Consider the following 24,692-nt stretch of genomic DNA (forward strand, 5'->3'; position numbering starts at 1 on the left):
TTTAACGGTGTAAGTGTAAAAATAAAACTTTATTTACATGCCCGTGAGCTCTCCGCGGCTGACAAACGGGCTCCCGCGGACACGCGACGCTCCGGGCTGCTCTCCAGGGATGCTCCGTTGGAGGACACCAGCGCTCGGGGCAGCTAGTAGTGCCTGTCGCAAAGAGAGAGTTTCACAGTGCTGGATACCATAGCAATAAGGGTTTTATTTGTACCAACCAGAAATGGGCACGCAAAGAAATACTACTGCAATAGAGAATTGAGGGATGTAGTTTTTTTTAACATGAGGCACGTATAGTGGGCCACGTTTGTAGCAGATGTAAATTAATATGACATAACCGAAGGCAGTCAAGCTTGCCCACTTCATACCACTCATGGCTGGACAGTGTTGGGGTTTTTTTTACCCCATAATTGTACTGGGATTCTGCATATCAGTGTAATACCATACTAAAACCAGAAATACTTATTTAATATTTAATACTGCCTGTTTACATTAACCTTCCCCTAGCTTCAAACATTTTAAGTACATTTTTATAGATCTAAAATATCCATATAGAAAGTAGAAAAAATATGCACTAAAATAAATAAAATCTGAGTTTACCTGAAGTTCAAATGCTCCACTAGAACATACCCATCTAAGAGAAAGATTTAAAAAAAAAAAAAGCAAATCAGTAAACTCGCAAGCAAATAAAGTTGTAGCAGCTAAGCACAAAGAGCATACTGTTGCTTGCTAAGCCAATTTGCTCCTCAGAACTGGATGGAAAACTGACCGCTTGCGCCAGAGAATTTCTGCAAACTTACATCTGCCCTCCGCATTGCGGCAAATCACTTCGTTGCCTTCCGTGGTATCGATAACGTCCAGCTGTTCCCCAGCTGTGACGGGCAGATCAACTCGCCGCTTACTCGGGACCGAGCACTGGGCCACCGCGGTGTTGATGACGCTGATCTCCTTACTGTACTGCAGAAGATCAATAGAAACACAAGTTATTCGGCATTCGTGCCTCCCTTACCAGCCCACCTGTGTTATTGGAGCAGTTAAATTGCCTAGAGAACAGCAGTAGTTTGCTAACAAGCTGATTGAGATGATCTGAGGGAGAACAAAAATATATATATATTTCTTGCAAATATTGGAAAACGCCAAAGGGGAGTTGTTAGTGCAACATCTACGAAGAAGATACCAGATGAGGAGAGACCAGGACACGCCAGCTAGACGTCTCTCCTGGTATAACCAATAACTCGCCCTGGGGTATCCTTTGAGCTTGGTACATAGCTGTTCTCTTCCTCTGACACAGCAAATACTCCTCTAGAGAGGGACACGTACCATAAATGTTTCTCTGAACAACTTCTCTTCTTTTGACATCTTCTTGCTCTTTTCCGCGTTGCACTTGTTGACTTTGAAGATATTTCTGCACCAAGAGAGACACACACACACGTCTGAGCTGTATTGAGATAACTCCGGGCGAGAGGAGACCGCAGGATCCGCGGCACAAAGCCCGGCTCCGGGCTGGTCTCGAACGAACTCTTGCACGAATGAATGAGCGCTTTATCAAGTGTTTCAAATCTTTTTATAGAAGGAAGGTAGCAATTCACTCCCCCCCCCCCAATTTGTCTCCTTCTGCTTTTATTTGCATTCAAACATAAAAGGTCCCCAGATAAATCTCATCCCAAGTTGTTTAAAAAAAAGAGGAGCTTGACACAGCTCTGCAGACATTTATATTGCACTGCAAAATGAAGACCAAGGTCTTAAAACAGACTTAAGGGGAGCAGTGGCCTTTCACGCCGAGGCCTTCCCTGGGTCCGGAGATGCCGCTCTTTGTGGTTGACACGTGAAGTTGCAGCTGTGACATTAGCTTAAAGATTAAGACAGGGAAAAAAAGCCCACTTGCAATAAATTATTCACCTCTGGCTACTTAAAAAATTAAGAGGAGGGGAAACAAGAGCTGAAATTAGGGACAGTTTCAGCTGTTAACAAGAGATTCTTCATTGCCAGTCTCACCTGCTTCCCAATATTCTCTTAAATTAAGGCATGGCTTCGTGCAACGCATGGGCAGTGTTTTAGCAACCGGACAGAGGAATTCGGTGATAACACAGAAAATGTACTACTGACTTCCATTTGTTCAAAGTCCCGAATACCAGGTTGCTAAAAACTCATTACAGCACACATTTTTCTAATGGAGAAGTGAAATGAAATCTCCTGGTTCCATGGGAAGTTTTTGCAGCCCCAGTAGCAAAAATGTCCATTTTTGCCTTTATGCGCAAACGGTACGGCATGCAGACAATGCTATAAACCCCACTAGAAGGAGAAAAACCCAAGAAATCAATGCTTTAAGATACAGAGAACATACAGGCAATTACTACGCTGTATGCAAGCTTTCTAAAAACAGCGGTGTCGCCAAAATAGCAGTGGCTGGTGCACGGAGATCAAATATTTAATCCGGCCACAATTAGTCATAGCAGGAACGGGACTGAGCACAACAGAAAAGCAGCCAAATATATTGCAAGCAACATCTTTGTGTCTTGGCTTAGCAGAAAGACGCAACACAACTTCAGGATGAGACCCTCAAGGTATCTCCCACTTTTATACACCTCAGATCCAAGAGGTTTTTCTTTCCTTCAGATACTTTCTGCAAAGTTTCCCGAAAGCTGGCTTCAAAGGGAAAGACCCTGGAGCGGCAGCCAAACATAAAATGTTTTCTTAAGCAGGGGCAAAGCTGCAGAAAGATGCCGGCTCAGCCGTGACAACCCTGTACGACACGGGAGTAGCGACCGCCGTGCCCAGAGCGGTGCAGTCAGTGCCCCGTCCTGCTCCGGCAAATGGCCTAAAGGAAACACGTTAGGTTCACCCTGTGCGTAGACCACGTGGAAGAACACAGAATGGAAATAGAGACCTTTCCACATCTTCGCTGCTTTTCCTTCGGTCCTTATCCTCTTTTGACATCAGAAATTTTGGCTTCCAGTTTCTGTATTTGTCCTCCTTCTCTCTGAGAGGTGGGAGAGAAGAGCCCCATCGAAATTAAAGTTTTCCAGCAGAATTTTTCCCCCTCCCCCCCCCGCACCCCACAAAACCATGTACGAACAAAGTCACTTTTTTTTCTCTCCGTCTCCCACCACCGCTGAAATGCAAACATTGGCTGCAATTAATACCAGCGCACGCCGCTGCCGCAATCATCTGGAAGCAAGACACGCAGCCATGCTGTTCCCATTAGAAGTAATTTATCTGATGAGGAGCTTGCCAGAACCACACTGATTGCAGGCACTGAGAGCTGAAGTTTTCCTTCCTTATGAAAACTGAATTTTCAAGCATTTCAGGGAGCAGCTCTCTCCTTTTGGCATCTTATCTGGCACTAACCAGGTAGCATCTAAGAAACATCTTGGGATGCTGCTTGCCAGATTAAACACACATGCAGAGGTCCCTGGATGGCCTCCAGAGGAGCTGGGGAGGCCAGGCCAGACCTGACCCACACAGCTCTGCTGCCAGAGGTCTCCAGGTTATCCCAGAGGACCACAAGCCCGAAATATGTCTGCACCACCGCCCGGTGGCACCGCCGAGCCAAGCACCCTCCTCACCTCGGCTCCGTCTGCCCTGCCTCGACGTCTTCGTACATGTCCTCCTGCAAGATGGTGGCTGCCACCAAAACATTCAGCTCAACAATTTGTTAGAAAACTCAGTTCCGAGTCCTGCAGTCAAAGCAACGCACAAGACAGGTCCTAGGGCTCTGAACGCCAGCCAGCGCCAGCAGCGTGGCGGGATGCTTGGGCTTTTCAGTCGTGTTTGCGGGCAGTTTTCTGGATGGATTTGACCAGTTGTCACAAGACAAAGTAGGGATCCTGCCCTTCCAGCTGGTTTAAGCGAGGCAGGTGATGGGGTGGAGATATGGACCCAGCTGCTGCAGAGGCGCAAACTGTGTTTGCTCCCCTCGCTAATAGCAGCCAGCCCTGCGGTGGGAGTGACCTCCCTGTCCCCCTCCATCCTTGTTACAGCCTCACCCACTTCCTCAAAACGGTCCCCTGTGGCCTTGAAAAGCAAAAATAAACCCCACACCCTCCAGTGAAGCACAAACCCATATCAGTTCTTTAACACCACCACACTACATGATTTTCAGAGAGGCACAACGCATAAAGCGTATTTTGCATCATGCAATACATTTGCCTCTTCACACACATTAATCCCCTCGAGAGATGCACATCTAATGCTTACCTAAATTTGGTACTGAACTGGAAGACAATCTGAGGATAGAAAGATGCTTTTAGAAACAAGATTGCACATCAACATCCCTGAAGAAGAGCCGCAAAGACATGACAAGCTGGCAGCACGCAGCGCTTGCTGCTGAAGCGGAAGGGGCACAAGCTTGAAACACCGAGAGGCTTTGATGAGGCTGTGTTCCCTGCTAAATCAACATCTCCATCCTCTGGCAGTAACAAGAGCTGTGCATTCATCAAGCGAGTTATGAAACATCTATGTTTCATGCCCCAAACAGCGGAAAATCTACGAGAGCATCCTCCTCTCCGCCCCTACACCCTTTCCAATAGCTACAAAGCCAGTGGGTAACTGCATTCAGTAGTAATTCCCTCCTTGCAGACTCCCAATATGTCATGGATTGACCAGGAATTTAAACATAACAATAACTGAGGATATCAAAGATGCTCATGGAAGTTTTAAGGGCTCTTTGCAGCAGGACATGGCATGACAGCTGGCGACTCCTCCTTTACGATCATATTTAGCATCTATGCAGGAAAGGGTCATCAGCATGGAAGGCAACCTAGTGTGAAAGTGGACTTAAGACAGAGCAATCTTTCTCAAATACGATTTCCTCCAGACATAAGAAGCAATGAAGCAGTGACTGTGCCCCAGCATAACGAGAAAGTCCCCTGCACAGAGAGATGCATCTCGTCTCTTGGGAAGAGCATGAAAAGAGCATGCAAAATCCTCCACAGGTCACTGGCTCCCTACTGCCCTTGACAGTTGTGTGCGTATTGGCTAGACTTACTGGTGGGCACGCAACCACGTCTAACAGACGTCATCGCCAGCAAGAGCAGCGACCGTACAACAGCTCTCTGGCCAGGGTGAGCAGCTAGCTTCTTTTAAAGCCAAATTCAAAACTTTCCAGATTCTTCTCCAAAGAAATAAGAAAAAGCAGCATTTGCCTGGACTCGAGGGTGAGGCATGCACCGGTGGAGGTGGAGGACAGCTCTGCAGCCAGCTACTGCGTGTGGCAGGGAAAAGGCAGTTATAAAGGAGTTTTTCATACAGTGTGCTGAGGCAGCTTCCACAGTCTAAACCAGTGTTTTGGATACTAAACTAAGAGGACCCCAAAGGGTACGATGGGAAGTTATACAATATCCCCTCTTTGTTTCGCTGCTAACTTGCTAGACCAAACACTCCACAGTAAACTTTTTCAGCAGGTGCTGTTGCCAGCCTAAGTATAAGAATAAAAAACTCAGCCCTTGAGAGCCACATCAGCAAGCCTTTGCCTAGCCCTAGCCTACTCGTACAGGCAGTGGGTAGACATTCCTAAGTTCCCTTGTGCACCTGCATCGTGTTGAGGTCTCGGAAAGGTACAAAAGGCAGCAGAAACCCTCTGCACACCTGCAGGTGCTGCAGACTTCTGGGGCCAGGTACTTCAGAGAAGCTGCCCAAAACAGGACATGGGCACACATGGACCAGCGGCCAGATCTGCCATAGCAGTTTCTAATGCAATGACAGAAGCAATTTTGGAGTGATTTTCCAGATAAAGCTGTATTCTTTACCCCCAGAACTCCTGCTCTCAAATTACTGCAAATACAAGAACTCAGACTTGGAGGGGAAAGGGGTTATACAACATTTTCTTACCTTAAGTTTTCCTTGAATCTGTTATTCTTCAGTTTAAATTTCTCTATCTTAAACATGTTTCCAAATCTCTTTTGCTTTTCTGCCCTGTCCAAAACAAGAAAGAGGCCTTAATTTTAAGAAGAGCTAGGCACTGAAATATGTGAGACCTGCAACACTTGTAGCCCCAGAGATCCCGAGAGCAGGAAAGGAGAAGCAGCAGACCTCAGACCTCAGTCTGAGAATAGGCTTTAAGCCCTAATGGCACCATGCAGATGAATAATGGATTCAATGGGATAGGCACAGGCAGAGCATAAGGTGCTCAATTATAAAAGCTGAGCTCAAATCTTTTGCTTAGCCTTAAACTTTGCTGTGTTAACTAAAGCCGGAATACATAACAGCAGAATTCCCTTCCTTCCCTTCTCCGACCCCACAAATACAGAACGATCCAGGTTTATTTGGACTAAAAATTCCTAATGAAAGGAACAATTCACTGGCAGTGTTCAGCACACATGAAAGAAGGAGCTTCAGAAGACTTCACTTCTGCGCCACCCTTCGTCACGCATTTCTGTCGCGTAGGTCCTCGAGCAAGACGTTCCCCTCCTTGCATTTCCCTCCAAGGCTTCTGAAGGGGCTGCAAAGCCACAGTGATTTCGTGTTAAAGTGTCTGCAAAGAACCAAGATCCTCACATGGGGGACATTACACATGCACAAGCACTATTAAAAAAACTTTATGTGCATCAGCACAGCCAATCCTGCATATGGGATCGATAGAAAGCTTATGTCAAGAGGGGCTTGGCGATTAAGATACTGAACTGGGAACTCAGAGAATTTGGTCCCAACCCTAGCTTTGTCATGAAATTCCCTTGCAAGCACCAGCAAGATACACTGCTCTTCCATTTTCCTGTGAACTAGCAATAAAGTTTCATTTCCGTCACCGTTCAACACCCATATACACAGTGTATTTCTGCAGAAGAGGTGCAGAATGGGCATGGAAAAGGAGCATGGTTTTAACGGCAGCACACAACGAACATAAAATAAAGAGCGGTAAAATGGTCTCGCCCGGGGTGAGAGGCAGGTTTGGGTGCTGGACACGCTCTGACACCCACAGACTGTGCATGCGTGAGCTCGACTTGAGTCCAGATGCGAGTCAACACGAGTCTCACGTCTATAAGGGAAAAGCAGATGTACAGAAACACCGCATTATTCCTCCCGCGCTGCTCCTCAGAAGAGAGCCACCAGATGCACGCGGAGTAATGCTGTGCAGCATCCGCAGCCCATATGCCCTCCCCAAAGGCCGCCTCTATTTCTTTCAAAGGGATGCAGGAAATTTTTTCTGCACGCAGAAAGGGAACCGCACAAAGCTAATAAGTAAAAAACACAACTAACTTCAAGTTTCACCTTTTAATCCATTTGGAAAGCTCGAGCAACATATAAACCCGAGGCTGCAAAACTCACTGCTTTTATAACACACCCTCTGGAGGCAAATATGATTAGAAGACGTAAAAAAAAAAAGAGCAGGTTGCAAGTGAGTTAGAACATGCCTGATGCAGGCATTAGCTCACAGCCTAGACCCCTTTCAGTTTTCCAGCTTTCTGTTATCTGAAATGTGGGCATTTTGTCCCTTTTAACATGAGCATTACCTCTTTTGGCACACATCAGCCTCAGAAAGAAAGCCATTTTTCAAGTACAGCTGAATAATGCTTTAGCTCAAGAGAAGACTTGCAAGACTTTCCTGTGTATTTGATGCAAGCAGAGGCAGCTTGCCGTTAAGGAGAGTGCTTCCAAGGAGGGAGAGGGCTACAGGCTTTAACAGGAAGGCCTCACAACTTAGGGATTTAATCTGGTAACTATTTTTTGTTCCTTAAGCGTCATCCAATAGAGGAAGGGGGCAGAGCGGGGAAGAAAGCCACCCATACAATATCTTCTCTATAGCTGTATTAGAAATAAAAGCTTCCAGCCAGTACCTGGCATACGGGATCAAGGAAGCATGGTCAGGATTTTCAAATACAGGCTAATAAACAGCAACTTACTCCACTTTTGCTGGATTATCACCCCCAGTCTCAACATCTTCATATGTTTCTTCATAGTTTCCTGAAACTTAAAACCAAGGAATGCCATTATCACAAACCCTGTTCAGTAGCGACGGGTTGAGTCCTGCTGGACAAATTGCCTCCAGGCCATGCCACTTTACCCTTGCAGAGCCTTCCAAGGCAGTCAAATTAATTCCAGGCTAGACATGTGCATGGCTCCCCACCGGTTACGATGGGAATTTAGAGCAACCAGGCTAGCAGGAGACACTAGAGACGCTGCAAGTTAAATGAAGTGTTCACATCATCTAACAGGCACCTGCCCAAATGCAAAGCAGCCCCCAGTTCAAGCTTCCCAGTGCTGGGAAACTGCACTTACTGCTGTCTGGAGCCAGCAAACTTGAGGCCTCTGAAGGGTGGCTGCTAGGAGAGAAGACAGAGGTAGTGCATCAGTATCTGCGGCAGCGCTGCTTTCAAAAGGCGTCATGCAGAGTCCCGGTCCATACTCACAGTCTGCTTTGCAATCCCTCAACATCGTCATACACATCCTCCGATGACTGCAGAGGCTGCTCAGTGTTTTGGCTCAAGGCTGTTCTTTCTTCAGCTGGTTTTGGAGCACCTAAATGCACGTAGCGCACTAGAAATGAGAAAGTGCCTTTGCTTTAGAAGCCTTTCCAAGCAATTCCTTTTAGGTCAGGGTTAATTGACCAGGTAACAGTTGATGTCACCATAAATAAGACCTTTTAGATATTTTTTTAATTCTAGAAGTCCAGAAAAGTCTTTGTTCTGAGCCACTTTGAGAAATAAAAGCAAAAAGCTTTAAAAACATTTTTAGAAGCTTTAAAACATTCATCAATATGCTCAATTGCAGGAGCTCTGAGCCCAAACCTCCTCACCTGAAAACATCCCAAGAGACTATTCATGGATATTCACAGAAGTGATTGAGGGAGGGTTTAGTATGGATGGTAGAGCTGCTAAGACCTAAGCAATGGGTCAGTCCCTCGGGAATATGCCTGTAAATTGATGTGCTGGAAAGGAGACAAGGAGAGAGAGTCTCCCAAAAATGTATTTATTTCACCAGGAGGTGAAAATAGGAGAGTACAAGAGTTGCACCTCATGAGATTAGAAGATTTTTACTGGAAGAATCTGTTAAGCTGGCAATATTAAATCATTATTCCAACTCTTCTTTTAAATTTATTAACGTAGAAATGTAGTCACGCAAATAAAAACAGATACTATTTCTAAGTGAACACATGCACACACAGTAGATCTCACCATAAGCATCTGACACCAGAACATGCTGCAGCTAATGACCAATTTCTGCAGAATGTTCGAGCCCCCTAGAGCAAAAGTCAGTGCAGAAGGGAAGGATGGGGGGAAAAAAACAGTTCTCAGAAATCAGCCTGTCTGGTCTCTCTGGTGAAGTAATAGCAGGAAGTCAACCCTGGATGCTTCTAAAAAAATCCTACCAGAAATTACCTCCAGCCATTCACCAGTCAATCAAACCAGCAGGTTGCTTACAAAAAGAGACACCAAGCAAAGCAGGAAATTTCTATGAAGTGACTTAAAATTAAAAAAATAATAATAATCCCAAGGACCAAACCAATATCAGCAGTCCCAGCCATAATCAATTTAGACTAGTATTCTCTCCACAGAGCCCAGCAGAACTACATTTCTCTCCCTTTAACCTTTGGAATCCTGCTGTGTCACACTAATGGCTTTCGGAGGCAGCAGTAAGCCTTAGCACAGTAGGTCCAAATACACATATACCAGAAGCTGCAGAATAATGTTCAGAGGGAGGAAATACGACTGGTTTTAACTGTGCAGCTCAGTGTATTGCCAGCTCTGGACACTATCTCAGAGCATCCTGATGGACAGGGGAAGCCCAAGGTCAGACACCGTAACTGTAAAAAAGCAGCTCATTGGAGCTGCGAAGAAGATGGAGCAAGGAGCCATCCATCTTAATAAGGGGTAGGGGCACAGGGGAGACATCAGGCTCTCGTCCTGCTCACGTGTGTCTCTACCACAAGCCACAGCCAAACTCTCTTCTGAGACTCAATAAATTATGAGAAGCAGAGGAGATGGATTTCAACTCTCTCGGATAAGGGCAATCTGCTAGAAAAACAAACACCTCGGTTTGAGTTATGCAGATGGTTAACCGACTTAGGAAGCTATTTGCAAAGCCAAAATAAATGATTCAGACCAGAATACAAATGCGCACGCAACCTTTTGCCCTGGTTTAACTAAATTGGTTCAAGAGTTGCATCCAAATTTAACATCTTTTCCATATGGAAGAGACATTTGGGCAACAGATGGGACCGAGGGGTAAGGAAGCACTCAAGAAAGCCCCGAGACACTCACAGCGTTCTGCTCCATCTTTTGCCAGCCCTTGCAGGATAGGATGTTTCATAGTCTGGGCGGTAGTCACATCTCCTTGCTTCACTTGCGGCACCTTCTTCCCACCTCTACCATCTTCCTTGGGTTGGGCTCTGTGAGTCACGTAGTCATTTCCGCCTGTCTGAGAGCAGACATTTGGTTCAGTTAATACAGTTTTTAGGAACAGATTTCTAGAATATAAGTTGTCTCTCTGTCAGCCTAGAATGGTTTCACACCCTTTTCCGATGGGGATTTTTAATAGGTGAACATATTGCTTGGCAACATTAGATGTCTTTTAGGCAGTACCAGTTATACAATGGGCAGGCAGAAGAGAAGATAGAAAAAACAGATGATTAAGGACTCTAAATATTTGCATGTCTTTCTTGAAGAGATGAAGAGCAGAAGGGGAAGGAGCGAACTACATTAACTATTAAAAGGAATCTCAGGGACATGATACCTTTAATATTTTCTTCGCTTGCTGTTTCTCTCTTTCAAGACTTGTTTCTTCCTCATTTTCATCCTCTACAGCTCTTCCAGGACTGAAAATTTAGGTGATGACAATGAACTCAGAACGGAGACACTTCAGCAAAGTCACAGACAAACAGATTTTGTCTGTCTGCATCTAAATAAGCAGTTCATTTTCCTTTTGAGCAAGGTTGGAGATGGCATAAACAACCAGTACTAGAAGCCAGGGCAAAGCCAAATCTAAAGGACACTGGTTACTTGGGGTAAGCCCTCTTTGAAAAGAGGCAAACTAGGATCACTCTATTTTCTAGGAGCAGGAACATACAACCATTTGCCAGTGGTCATACTTGGCTCATGGGCCATGCCTGTCATCATGCAATATTGCGATTTAGGAAAGAAGACACAGCAATGGGAGGAAAAACGAAGTATGTTTTCTCAGACATCACAACACGTCTCACTGGCAAGTGTCTAGAAGTGAGCCCTTTTATCACATGCTTCTTCCATCACCATTGAAAAAACAGCCTACAGCACGTGACAGTAACTAAACACTGTGAGGAGTTGGAAGCGTGTCATTTATATTTGACACAAGCGAGGTGAAATTTGGTGTTGTCCTTGTTTTACTGCACGACTTTGGACCTGAGACCAGGTCTCCCAGTTTCAGAGCATCGTACCTCTCCCTTCTTATACTGAAAAAGGTCAGGTTTCAGTATGAAAAGACAATATATTTTTTGTGCCAGAGGAAAGAAAAAAATCCCCTCAATATACGCTTTGGATTGAAAGCAAGTTTTGAGACTTGCGTGCTGACACAGAGCAGCGTGATCTTCTACATTGGTCACATCCTGGTCACGAATGAGTTTATGAGTGTTACAGTCTTCTAACCCTAACCAGGGTTAGTCTCAGGGTTAGAAGAGAGAAAGAGAGAGAAAGAAAAGGAAAGGAAAGGAAATTACCTGGATTTGGCAAAGAGAAAACTCGTCTGCTTCTAGAACAAAGAAGAGGAAAGCCTTCAGCCACTACGCTTTTTTCAACAGAGTCAAACTTTTAAACAAGGCCTCTCCTGTCATCTAGTATTTAAAGAAGTATTTCTTTAGAAAGCCCAGAAGCATTTTACATTTGGAATAGTCATCAGACAAGGATATTTCCCCTACTTGCCAGGGCAGGGGATAGACATATTGACAAACTCTATAGGTATAATATAACAGCACACGGGATCAGGCCAGTGAAGCTACTGGTTGGAATGAAAGCAATTACAGGTTGGAGGGCTTACAGAAGAGGAGGAAGATTTTTTATTACTTAAAAATAAAGATTTTTCAACCTTTCATAAAATAAGAATACAGAAAAGCCAGAGCACCTCTCTGCAAATCACATATAGATAAGTGCATTTGGAAACCTGTGCTATTTCCTGGACAATTTGATCGCTTTGCAAGTCAGCACTTGAGTGTGGAATTTGATATTTTTCCAAAGAGCAGATTTCCCCTCTTCTAACAGAGCCAGGACCCGTACCCAATGCATAATAGTTTCCTGGCATGAGGTGACTTGTTCTCCCCTGGCCATCCACCACTAGCTATGGCTCTACCTTTGAGCTGATGAGGGCTTCTCCTTGGGAGCTGCAGCAGTCCTTGCTTTCCCTTGTGTAGCCCTCCTGCCTTCACTGCAGGGACCCCTCGGCTGCTTGCTACCCTACCAATGTGAACTGTCACCAGCGTTTTCACCAGGGAAAAACCAAGAAGAGTCAGGCTGTAGCCTGCAGCAGAGATATCCCTGCAGTAACGGACAAGAGCCTCTATGGTCTTTGCTGCAAAAGTTGCCCTCACTCATGAACCAAAGCTTGAAGCATGCTGCCGTGACAAGGAAGCTCCCTGAATTTTGCTGCCCTACTTCACAGAGAGGATTACCAGCAGCAGCCTGCCTTTGGCAGGAGTCTCCAGAACAACGCAGTGCCATTTCCCTTAAAGAATTTATAATCTCCTTGATACGCAGGCTTGGCCTACCACCCACGTTCAGACAACGTTACTACTTTCTTACATGTTTACAGAGGAAGTCAAGGCAACTGGCTCTCTTCCCTGAGTGCATATGGAAACCTCATTAATTTTCTTGCCCTCCGTCTGCAATTTCTGATTTATTCTTTCAGAGTCTTCACAGACAAAAATCATAAAGATATACTTGGCAGATACAAGATACAAATATTAAAAGTTTCTAAGGAGGCAAAGCATAGTCAAGTCTGAAATATCAAGACAGGCTGTGAGGAGACCTACCTTGCCGTGCTCTGGAGGTTCTCGCTCAGGTACTAGAAAAGAAATATGTAAACAGGTATTACTTTTTAGTCTGTTTTAAGGTCACTGAACTGTAAGGTGCACAACCCAACTTTGCCCACGTGCTCAGCATCCGGGCGCACGCATACATTTACCATACCCTACTGGCCAGAGTCCCTTGGTTTGCTGCTAGAGGTGGCTTGCGTTCAGAGGACCGCAACAGCGAACCTGGCTGGCCACAGTTTTCATAGCCCACAGGGCAAACCCAAGCTGGCTGTGGCAGGTCCTCACAAGGAAACCACGTTCCAACGAGAGAGGAAAACCGCCCAAGACAGAGAGTGTCTTGTGCAACAAAAAGTGCAACGTTGGAAAAAGTGAAAAAGCAGAGCAGCGCTAACTCTGATAAAGTTATACTGGGAAGAAGTAGTGATGGGTATGGAAGAGATCCTTACTCTGAAGAAAGCCCCTTCCCAAGAAGACGCTGAGGTCTGCCTCATTATCTTCTTTTCTTTCATTTCCATGTGGGTAGCATCTCATCATTTTCCCCCACTGCAGTTTTACTATAAGCATCCTCTCAGCACCGAAACACTAACTTCTTTTTTGCCTGTGCCCCAAAGTCCTCATACACTGTCAGTGCATAGAGGGGAGGGTAGAGATAGTCATCTATGGTCACCCAGACTGATGTGCAACTGTGTTTCTGAGCTTGACGAAGCTATATTACTTCCTATAAAGGCTATATCTGAGATAGCATGGGATCAATCTGAAAGTCTTGCCTTGGAAAGTACTTTGACCGGCACACAAGGTTGTGGAGTCCCCAGGATGATTCAGGTACAATGCTGTGTCTTCGTAATTATGCTGCTCTTCAAGTTTAGCACTGACAGGGCGAGAGGAAAGAGAGAAAAGATTTTTTTTCTAGCCTTTTTAGAAATCAGACAAAATAACTCATTTTGAGGACAAGAACTCAAAGCATTTTGATATAGTGCTTACAAGAAAAAAGTGGAATCGGGAATTGCTATGAGAGAGGGGAGACCGGTGCCAGACGCAGCAGGTCTCTCAGTGACCCCTGGCTTGACTTCCCCCAGCCACTGCTTCTCCTTCGAGAGGACAGACCACATCTGCAGGGCTTGAAGCGAGCCCGAGGACCTCATTCTGGGGTTATGGTTCTCCACCTACAGTGATTCCCCAGGCGGAAACGGAACAAAGAGCCCCAGGAAATTCGAGCGCAGCATTTTTCAAACCTGCCACAGCTACTTAAAAATTAATGACAACCTAGTTGCATTGTTTTGCATGCTATTTCTCACCTAAAGAAACACACAGGGGAAAAAAAAAAAAGGTATCAGAGGGTGCATGTAACGGTCCTGCTCCTGCTGGCTGAGCTCCCTTATCGAGCGAGGCTCACGCGAACGTGGCAAGCAGCACTCCTAGGTCAGCCAGGAGGCCGAGGGAAGGCAGGGTGTTGTCTAAGGGTGACTAAGCCTGGCACAAACCACCAGGAACAACCCAGGAGGCAGCTGACACAGGGACAGGCTATTCAGCGGCACCGAACCGTGCAACGTTGCTATTTAGGCAACCGGAGGTTTGAAGCCCGCCTCCAGCAAGGCACGCAGGTGGCAGAGGCTTAGCCCTGGGATGTTCCCCTGCCTCCACCTCAGCAGGGGTTTCTAGCAAGCTCTGGAGTCAGTGCACTGACGATGGGGCTCGTAATGCATGTGGGGGCCAGGGCAGGGCGGTGAAAGTGCACCGAGAAGAGTCATAGTGAGAACTACATAGACGACTTTCAACATAAGTCTATAATCAAACTCAAGGAGGGCTTGTTTTTCCTCAAAGCACCTAGTGTCACAATTTGGCTTCGACAGGCACAGAGTAAAGCCCAAGTAGCTTTACTTGTTGCAAACCAGAGGAAAAAGAAACTGCAGGTGAGTTTTACAGCAGTGCAATCAGAGGGAGGAATGAGAGCCAAGAGCAGCAGCTAGTACTAATGCCAAGGGCTCCCCCAGCGAGGGGGGACTGGACTTGGTTACGGGTGAGGATCCTACCTCTGGGCTTCGAGGAGGGGATTTGCAGCGATGAGCAGCCAAGACAAAAAAGCATGGGGAAACTCGAAGGTTCGAAGCTGGCACAGCACGTGCACAGACAGCAGCATCTCTACTGCTAAAAAACGCACCGTGCTTCACTGCAAGCTTGCTGCCCGGCCAATACACAGCCGGGCTTGCACAGCCACCCCACGGCCAGGGGAGCCTAGCGGGGGACAAGTCTGCCCACCTTGGGGCCGCAGAGCAAAGCCTGGTATCCAAAGGGTGCCGGAGGCAGAGACCGCCAGGGATGCAATAGCTCAGGACGCCACCACCCCAAGCACAGGCCACCACGGAGAAAAGCAGCTTTGCACTGGGCAAACGCACGTTCCCAGCCCTCATGAATAACCTCTTGGGAGACACTTTCTGCACGGACACCACCTCCGTCAGAGCGACACAATGCAGCGCAGAAGGCTAGTTAAGATCTCATAGGAAGTCAAATAACAGCACAGGAAAAAAAGCTTCATTCCCATGGGCTGCCATCAGCAGCCGCTACAGACTGCACCGTGGCTCCCATCCTGCGCCCAGAGCAGAGACGCTGCATTGCTCGTTTTGAAACTACTCCCTAGGGATTTCTGCCCACAAACCCCAAGCATTTTGCTTTTACCCTGGAATTCATTTAATCCGTTTCCCCCAGTTATCACAAGGTTAATATTTAACAAGTGACATACCATAAAGACCATATCACAGGTATTAGAGTAAGATAACTAATCTTGCAGTAATGTATTACTAGGACAGCTTCCTTGTGGTGCATGACAGTTATACTGCCAGCGTACAGCTGGGCATGCAACAGATAAAGTCTCCTTCTGCTTGGCTTGGAAAAGAAAACTGAGTTAATTTATAAGCTTAGAGAACACCTATATTTTGACCAGATCTCTTCTGAAAAGTACAGGTTAAAAGCTAAACAAAACACCAGCCAACGCTGGCAGGAACGTGTGAAAAATACAACTTACTCTGTTGTTAGGTGCAGGAGTTCATTGTGTGTGCACAGATAGTATCTTAAGAATTTGACTTTTTTGTTTGTTTTAATTCAGTCATTCTATCTCCCATTTTCACAGACATATATTCTTACATCCAAGCCAAAATACATACAGGAATATTTCTCTTCAAACCAGAACAGTCCACTTTTTCTATTCTTTAGGTAAAGAACCAGGAACACCATATAACCTCTTATGACAAGTCACAGACATGCCAGAAAAAGTTACGATCCCCTTGTATACAAACGCTATTCTGTTTATAAGATTTTTGAGCAGTTTCAGATATTTGCTGTATAAGAACCTGAACTGATCAGCTCAGTGATCCAATAGATTTTGCAAGCCCTACTTGTATTTCAGTGCTAAAATCCTCTTTAGCTGTTCTGCTCCTATTTCTTCTCTGGCACCTCAGCCAGGTCCCCATCCATGCAAGTCGTGACTTGCTTTGCTTTTACAGTACTGAGGTACCACTACTAACAAATATCAGTAAGATACTGGCTGAAATATGTATTTAAATATACAAGTACATTTCTTAATCAAGTCCCCTGCACGCAGCAGCCTCGGGTTCAGAGATGTTCATCGCCATGTCCTCTGCCGAGCTAGTTTGGACCACTACACAAAAACATCTCATGGTGAAACTAGAGTGCTGGGCATGGGGGCGAGTGCTCCTGTAGCCTAGGGCTCTGCTTGCTGCCTAAACACACGCATGAGCAAATTCCTCTTCTGCTGCCTGGTAGCTGGAAACCTCCAGCACCTGCTGATTACGCTTGGGCTTTGTTTCAGCAACAGGTCTCAAATGCATCTCTTTTCTACAAACACTAGCATTAAGTACACGGAAAACAGGAAGGGAAAAATGCACAATGTGTGGGTGGCAAATGATCTTTGAAACCAAAAGCATTAGCAGTCAGAAAATGCACGGTGTTTTCCTTGCCACCAGCTAAACGAGGCCTAATGACACAAGTGGGCTGGAGGGCAGGCTGCTCGACGTTGCCTTAGGAGGCTGGAGGAGGAGAAAACACGGACAAAACTTTCTGCTTTAGAGAAAGGCCATCTCAGCAGGCTTCGAGCAGGCTCTAAGGTCACAGCAAGAAACATAACAGCTATCTCCTGGGCACATGGCAGCGTCTGGCTTTCAACAGACCTCTGCAGCGGGGGCCCCAGACCCTATCTTAAATAGCAGCCACCACGCAAGCCCCCAGCCCTCTGCAGACGTGAGAATGAAATATTATCATGAATTATAGCAACGCAAAAGGACATCACTCAGGGACCCCCAACAAATATTGCACAGACCACGCAGGGACCTCAGGCTCCTTCCAGTGTCCATCAGGAGATGGAGACACTTCTGCTGCCTACGAGCCCGACTTATTTGCCCAGTTGCACGCTTACCTTTCAGGAGTCAGGTAATCCTCCTCCGCGGCAGCTGCACACAAACACAGAGAGGATTAGCGTCTGGAGCGCTACCCGCAGCGCTGTTCCCCTACAGAAAACAAGGCTGGGTGACAGGGAGGTGTGACGAGGAGGGCCCGTCCTCGAGGTAGCGGGCTGCACACAAAAGCCGTCACGAAACAAGATTCCCAGCGCCAACAGCAGACGGGGGTATGTCAGTGTGGCGTTATTTCATGTTTCCAGGCAAAACACTCTCCGGCTTTCTAGGGGATCAATAATTGAGTAATATTGCGAGGGCATGGAGAAGATGACATATGACTGTAACTAGTTTCCTTTGTCACATTAGTATAGCTACAAAAGGCAAGTATACCTGAAAAGAACTTCAGCAATATACTTTCTCTTTCACTGTTATTCTTATCAAGCCCTGAACAAACCAATAAGCACTGGCACAGTAAAGCCAACAAGATTTTAGCCAAGCCCTTCTTAGATGTACATGCATTTCCTTTTGAGTTCAGCAAAAGTTGTCCCTAAATATCTGGGTATAATTCAGCCTGTATCTACAAAGAGACAACATTCAGCAGCTTAATAAGTCGTCCAGAATATTCTATTATGCAACATCAATAAGTTTTTATTATGGGAAACTGAGCTTTTGCATTTCTTGATGTTGGGACACTTAAAGATGTTGCCCTCTGACTATTTAAAACATAAAGGGGGGGATTAGCAGAGCAGTTTGTACTGGTTTTATTGTGCCTTTCCCCAGCTGTATTCTCCAAAGTCCTGGAATTTCACATTGAAGCAGAGCGATAAGGATCAGCTCGTGGCCCAAGCAGCTGCTATTGTTTTACAGCCAGCTGTAAATTGCTTACAACACACAGGCGCTGCAGTCGCTAGGAAAGGGGATTCCTGCACTGGGGATGAAATCCAACGTGGAAAACCGTATTTCTTTTCCGGATTAATAACAAAAAAAAAAAAAAAATCAGTTTCACTGAAACTGCTGGGTTCTTCATCATGTTTAAAGAAGGTATTAGAAACAAGCCAACAACGCACTGCTTCTGCTAGAGAGCGTATGCTCAGAGTCACAGCCATTCAGATGCGAATAAATCGTGCAAGTTTGCATTCATTTTATGCAAAGCTCGTTTGGGGAGAAAGACAAAAAAATCTCTTACTTCTTTCATTTCCTCTGTGGACAGAAGGCACTGTGCTTTGGAAAGCACCGAGATCAACCTTCGGGGGTCTCGCAGGCTTCGCAGGGGCAGGACCGAGGGATTCAACTGAAGGAAGTGGTTTAATTTTTGGCAGCTTGCCACGCGGAGCGTCAGATGCTTTTCCTGCTCCGGATTCATAGAAGGGAGGCTCCGACTCTGCTTCGAAGAACCACAAGGCGGTTATTACCTCTCATTTAGGTGCAAACCCCACGTAGGATCGCTAGTTGCTGTTCAGACATTTCAGTTACTCTGCAGCAGGATGGCTACCGTGTGCCAGCGTGGAAAAGCAAACAGGGAAAGCACACTTCACCATCAGCTTTCCCAGATTTTAGAAAGTTAACCACGCTTGGGCCTCAACTCTCGTCAGCTCCCTGCCTCCCGATTATAAAATACTAGGCTAATTTTCTGTACCAATAAAACCTTAATCTGCCAGGATTTAGCGGCATAGCTGTCTTCAAGACGCGGCGCAAGCGAGGTAGCTTTCCAGGGTCAACATAGGCTTAATCTTTTCAGTGCGCCGTCACTCGGCGTGACGTTAGCAGAGGAAACCGCGCGGCGTTCAGGTTGCCCAGCACCGCTCCTCTCAAAGAAATCCGCCGAGGAGACCGCGCTCCCCGAGTTCAGACCTGACCTTTCGCAAAGCTGGGAGCGGACAGAGCACGGCGTTCAGACTTCAGCCACGTGAACCTGAACTAAATCGTCTTCGCAAAAGAGCAAAACCTTTGCGTGCCTACGCGAAAGCCCAACGGCGTGACCTAGGCACGTTCGCCTCCTATTTCCCGGTAACTGCGAAAGGCTGAAACAAACCAAAACTAAAGACATTCCCCTCTCTTCTCACCCTTCGCCCTGCTCCCAGAATTTGGGCAATTTCTTTTAAGTTCCTCAAAGAGGTTTGTTTTTTGTTTTTTTTTTTTTTTTAAAGAAAAACAGTGGAGATGGGGGACCCTCACTTTACCCAAGCTTGGGGCTCTTTGGGGCTGGTTTCTAATCTTCAGGCTCGCCTGGGAAGAAAGGGCTCAGCCCAATGGTCTAGCTTGGCCTCTTGTTTTGAGGGTCCCGACTCATAACAATTTTTCGCCCCAACGCCTTGAGCCGTATCTGCGCTTCCAGAGCACCACCAGGAAGGAGAGCTTTTGTGAGGTTGCTCCTTGCTCCACCAGCAGCGTTCACATACAGGGCCCACCTGAGCCAGAGTGCCTGGGAGAGCACTGAGCCATATACATATGCATATATACATATATATTTATATATTTGCATGCTCAATGTTAAGAATTTAGCTTACTATACCTTTCTGGCGTCGAGGGAGCTCTCGTGGCACCTGCACATCATAACCTGGCTGGCAGAAGCTAGTTGCAGCAGTGCTTTCGGCAGCTAGCTGGTCAGAGCTCCTGTACCTTCTGGGTAGACGGGGCAGACATGGAGCCTGGGAAGCAGCCAGCCCACCACCACGTGGAGCATCCTGCTGCCAGGCAGGGAAGTCCAGCGCTTGCTCACTTCGAGCTATTCTCATTCTGCCACCGCCTGGGGCAGCCGGAGCACCCGTTGCCCTCGGCTCTGGGCGAGGTTGCACGTAAACGTTTGCCCCCCTTTGGGTTAGGAAAGTTGCACCAGCTTTCTCGTTCCTGGATAAAGTGTTTTCCCACATCTGTAGGGCATGGTGGAAGGAGTTTGGGGATGGAGCAGCCTCCGGGTCTGTTCGGGCTGATTCTTGCTGGTCAGTGCAATAGGGTGGTCGAGGCTTTTGCGAACTGCTCTTGGAGGAGTTCACCCCTTCCTCCAAGATGTTGCCTTTCTGATCTTCATTCTTCCCCCTCGGATCTGCGTTACGAAGCCTGGCTCTTGGCTGCACCAAAGGTTTGCCCTGGACTAGTGCAGAGGGTTGAGGAGTAGGAGGGAAAGGTTCTTTCTTGGCTTTTAATATTATCATTTCTCTCCTATTCAAGGACAGAGGACTGGAAGCATCCTTACTTTCAGAGCCCAGCTTGCGCGTGGCCTCTGCGAGTGGCGGCACCAGCTTCTTGGGCGGCTGCATCAGCTGCTTGGAAAAGTTGGCGTCATTCTGGAATTTTGCACGGAGGGCTCTGAAGTCAGTCACACCTTCCTAGGTGGGAGAAGAGCACAAAAACGCCTACGGTCAGGTAGCAACAGGCAAGTCTCGGGGTCCTTTCAAAGGGAAAGAGGCCACAGACTCCACCCCAGCCGCCGAGGATATGCAGAGCCCGGTGAAAACACGAACGCGGAAGAGCAGGGTTAGCCCTCGTCTGTTCAAAACGCACCAGCAATGTCGGCAGAAGCCCTTCGCCTGCTCTCAGGGGCGACTTCAGAGCCATCGAGCGGCAATGGCTGGAGCCAGCACGGTTTGGCAGCCTGCAGGGTGCTGGGACTCCCCAACAGCTGCGGGTCAGTTTGGGCTCCTGTTGCAAAAGGGTCCTACAAACCTCTGCTGATAAAGGCAACGGAGCAGGGACGGGGAAACGCTTGGACCGCGAAGCAAGGGAATGCCGGAGCAGCGGCGGCGGGCATCCTGTCCCACCCCACGGCGCGGAGGGACAGCAAGAGCATCTCCCCGTCCGGGCAGTGAACGCTGGTGAAGGCAACTCGGTTCATCTCCCTACGTTTACCAGGACCCCAACTTATCTGTGATTTAGAACAAAGAACTGAGCAGTGACACCGCAGTTTAAAAGCGCACTTAAAGGAACGTTTTGTTTCACCTCTTTCTCCCCAGGCATCTCACTGTCTCGCGCCGAAAAAAACAAGACCACAATTTTTGCCTGCAATAGCAGAGCTTAAATTCAGCCCTGAACTGAACTAAGGAGAAAATATGAAGAAAAATTTATGAGCTACTTAAGTCCTTGAACTGCTCTATAACTTTTTATATGCCGTGATTACATTAGGTGCACTACTCTGGCAGCTTAGTTCAATGCAGAGAACTGTAAGGCTGCGCGAGAACCTGTCTAATGAGGAAATTGGAAAAAATTATCTAGGACAGAACTTTGTTATTCTGAAAAAAGCCCCAGCCTTAAGTGTTAAGGCAGAACAGATGAATAGCATACTGAGGTTTTATTGCATTTAATTGCACGATTTATTAAACACTGACAATTTCTCTTGAATAACCCCTTTCACTAACTTTATTACTTTCACAGGGTAGTGCATGATGTAAAGAAACAGCCCCTGGAGGAGAGGTTTGAATTGCTCTAATTATATTTCATATTAGTGGTCAGCAGCATGATGCAGGGTAAGCTGCCCAGACAGTCTAATCTAGAAGAGAGCCTACAGGGAACAGGAGTTTTCAGAAGCATACAGAGGATGGATCAGATTTAAAAAAAAAGAAAAGAAAATCCCACATATGCCAGAGCACTCCAGCGATGCCAGCCAGGAAATAAAGCAGAGCAAGGTGCCCTGATGCGATTGCATGAAGCCTCCGCACATGCCGGAGCAGCGGTTGAGGAGTTCACTATTGTTTACCTCTCCTTACTGATTTTTATTTGCAATACCTCGCTCCTCAAGCAAGCTGTTGGGACAACAAGCAGGGTTTCGGGCAAGCCTTTTCTTGCCGGGGCAGAAACAGCCGGGGACAATGGTTTGGCACTGCACTACCTTTAGCTAAACGGAGATGGGTGCAAACCTCCCTTTTTTCCTCGTTATTCCTCTTGCCTGCAAACGGCAGCTTTAAGCATTTTGCACGATTAACTGAAAGGTTATCCGAGCTCCCCGCACCGCCTGCGGCGTCGGGGCCCTTCGCTAAAATAGGGCTTTCCGTCGGGAACCCAAGCGCCCGGAGCCACCGCGGGGAAGGTCGGGGGCGATCACCCAAAACCCGGTGCCCGCGGGTCACTGGCGGCCAGGGAAGCTCCCGGCACGTCCGTCGGTTACGGCACTGGGACACGCAGAAATCCCGAGCCCGGTCCCCGGCAGCGCCAGGGAGGCTTCGGAGCAGCGCGGAGAGGCGGCGAGCTGTAATCAGAGCAGTCGACGAGTGGAGAGAGCTCACTAATAAATTTAAAGGCCCTGCCAAAAAGTTGCAACGTGCGTTACGGCTACATCTGGCCAAATAATTCTCTGCAAGACGTTTGGCAAAATGAGAGAGAGAGAGAGAAAGAATAGAAAGGAAACAAACTGTCTCTGGCTGGAAAGCTATGACTACTCAAGAGTCAGGGGCGGCTAAAGTGTACGTATTTTCTCCCTAGAAATAAAACGCTTCTTCTAACATTAATATCAACCGTGGAGGCAGAATGAAGATTGACTTAAGGCTCCGATAAGGAAAAGCAGCAGCTGAAGCTTAGTGCTGATACCAAGGTCTAACCGAAAGGCACGTGAGCTCTCGCTAGCTTCCTGCAGATGTACTAAAAGGGTATTCGTTACCGGGGTTCGCGAGCCCGCTGCTCCGGGTAAATGTTTAAGCGGTGCTGCCCTCCGACCGTGCGCCCGCGACGCCTGCCGACCGCCCGGCCCGGGGACACGCAGCCGCTTTTCCCCGGAAAACCCCACCTCTGCGGCTCGTCGCAGCGAGAGGGGGCAAAAGCGCAGCTCGTCGCCGAGCCCGGGAAAGAAACGGGGCGCCGGACCCCTTCCCGCACCCGCTTCGGGGCGGAAGAGCCGCCCGGATGCCCCGGCGAGCGGCATCCCGGGTGGTCCCTGGGGCTAAACACCCGCCCGCCGGCGCACGGAGCCCCCCGCACCCGCGGCGGGGAAAGGGGAGAAGCCCGAGAGCGGCAGCGCCGCGGCGATTACCGCTGCCATGGCTGCAGCCCGGCAGCCTCCCTCCGGCTGCCGCCGCGCTCCGGCGCCCTTCCCGGCGGCGCCGGCGAGGCGGAGCGGACCTGCAAACACACCTGGGCCAAAGGCCGGGCCGGCCCCCGGGGAGGGGAGAGCCGCCACCGCCTTCCCCGCGGCGCCCTGCTCGCAGACGGACAGACAGATATTTTATATGCATGCCTATATAGAGATATATACTCAATTTTTTTATATATAAATCTTTAAGTGCTCGAGGCATGGAGAGCGCACAGGTGAGCAGGAGGGAGCCGGGGGTGTCGGAGAGGCTGGGATTTAGGCATGCACGGGGGGCCGGGCGCGTGGCATCGGTGCCTTCCCCTCCCGAGCCCCCGGGTCGCACAGCTCTTTGCGAGCGCACAGGAGAGATTGCCTTCCCCGCTCTCCCATCCCTTCATTTATTCCCACCTTTTCGCTTAGTTCTCTAAAAATTTCAGAATTTGCTCGGCTTTTGGTGGCATCTCCCCCACCGCCAGTGGTGGAAAATACCTGCAGCCCAGCTCGAGATGGGGAAGGAGCCCGCAGCCACGTTCACGCGCAACCTCAAGCCCGAAAAAATAGAAGGTCTCCGCATGGGACGCTTCAAGGAGAACGACCACAGCGAGTGCCCTTGGCAGGGAGGGACCAGAGGCGGGTGAGGGACACACGAGGCTCAGCCTGGGACCCCGGGACATGTCCCCTACGTGAGGAGACGAGTTACACATCCCCAAACCGCCGGCTCTGCCAACCTCCTGGCAGGCTCCGGACAATTTCGGGAAGGGAAGGATTGCTTTCGGTTCGCTGTTAAAGGTGAAGAGCAGCTTCCACCAGGGATCCTCTGCCAAAACCTACTTTTCTTAAAGGAAATACTCCTCAACGCACATGCCCCAGTGCCAGGGCAGCAGCACACAGTGTGCCGGCAGCGTGCGGGACCTGATGGCGACCTGGGGAAAACGGGCATGTGTCCGAAGCTATCCCAAATTCCTGCCGGCAGATCTGAGGGTAATGGGAGCAATACATGGCAGAGCTGGGAAAGAGCCGGTTGCCGCTCCCGTTTCCACTCGGAGGCCTGCAGTGATTTCCCAGGGAATAATGCAGAGGCAGCGGGAGTGGGGAAGAGCTCCGTCGGGAGCACGGTCGCTGGGGACACGGCTTGAAGGGGACACCAGTCTCAGCACTTGCCGCCACGTGGAGGTCCCTGAGAAGAAAGCCAGGGTCGCACGGATCCGCAAGCTGGCCGGGAAGTTACGACTTCGTACCTGTAGTCCTCGGGAGAAGGACGGGGCGGATTCCTCCGTATGGTCTCTAAAAAAACAAAAACAGCAAAGACACCTTTGAAACACGCTGGCATTTTATGAATACCAGCCCTGGTGGGACC

The 24,692-nt window shown here is 48.1% G+C and overlaps 1 protein-coding gene across 1 annotated transcript; it reads right to left on the bottom strand.

Moving 5' to 3' along the window:
- On the bottom strand, positions 1–23,355 carry FYB2 (FYN binding protein 2). Its single transcript, XM_067300794.1, has 20 exons — positions 23,297–23,355; positions 19,853–20,666; positions 18,527–18,721; positions 17,361–17,394; positions 13,650–13,802; positions 12,932–13,001; positions 11,627–11,658; positions 10,669–10,750; positions 10,197–10,353; positions 8,346–8,472; positions 8,215–8,258; positions 7,839–7,905; positions 5,830–5,913; positions 4,198–4,226; positions 3,567–3,624; positions 2,888–2,980; positions 1,321–1,405; positions 801–957; positions 601–634; positions 1–153 (listed from the first exon to the last, which is right to left on the bottom strand). Exons 1-20 carry the CDS (start codon positions 23,303–23,305, stop codon positions 144–146), a joined length of 2,334 nt encoding a protein of 777 aa, XP_067156895.1. The 5' UTR covers positions 23,306–23,355; the 3' UTR covers positions 1–143.
- Between the last annotated feature and the right edge of the window lie 1,337 nt (positions 23,356–24,692).

The sequence above is a fragment of the Apteryx mantelli genome, chromosome 8, assembly GCF_036417845.1.
Source record: "Apteryx mantelli isolate bAptMan1 chromosome 8, bAptMan1.hap1, whole genome shotgun sequence".
Lineage (NCBI taxonomy): Eukaryota > Metazoa > Chordata > Aves > Apterygiformes > Apterygidae > Apteryx > Apteryx mantelli.

What these genes read in the sequence shown, in the direction of transcription:
- FYB2 (XM_067300794.1), bottom strand. An exon ending in GATAATCCAGCAAAAGTGGA is followed by an intron (nt 5,914 to 7,838) that starts GTAAGTTGCTGT and finishes TGTTTTGGACAG; the next exon opens with GGCAGAAAAGCAAAAGAGAT. An exon ending in AGATTCAAGGAAAACTTAAG is followed by an intron (nt 4,227 to 5,829) that starts GTAAGAAAATGT and finishes TTCTATCCTCAG; the next exon opens with ATTGTCTTCCAGTTCAGTAC.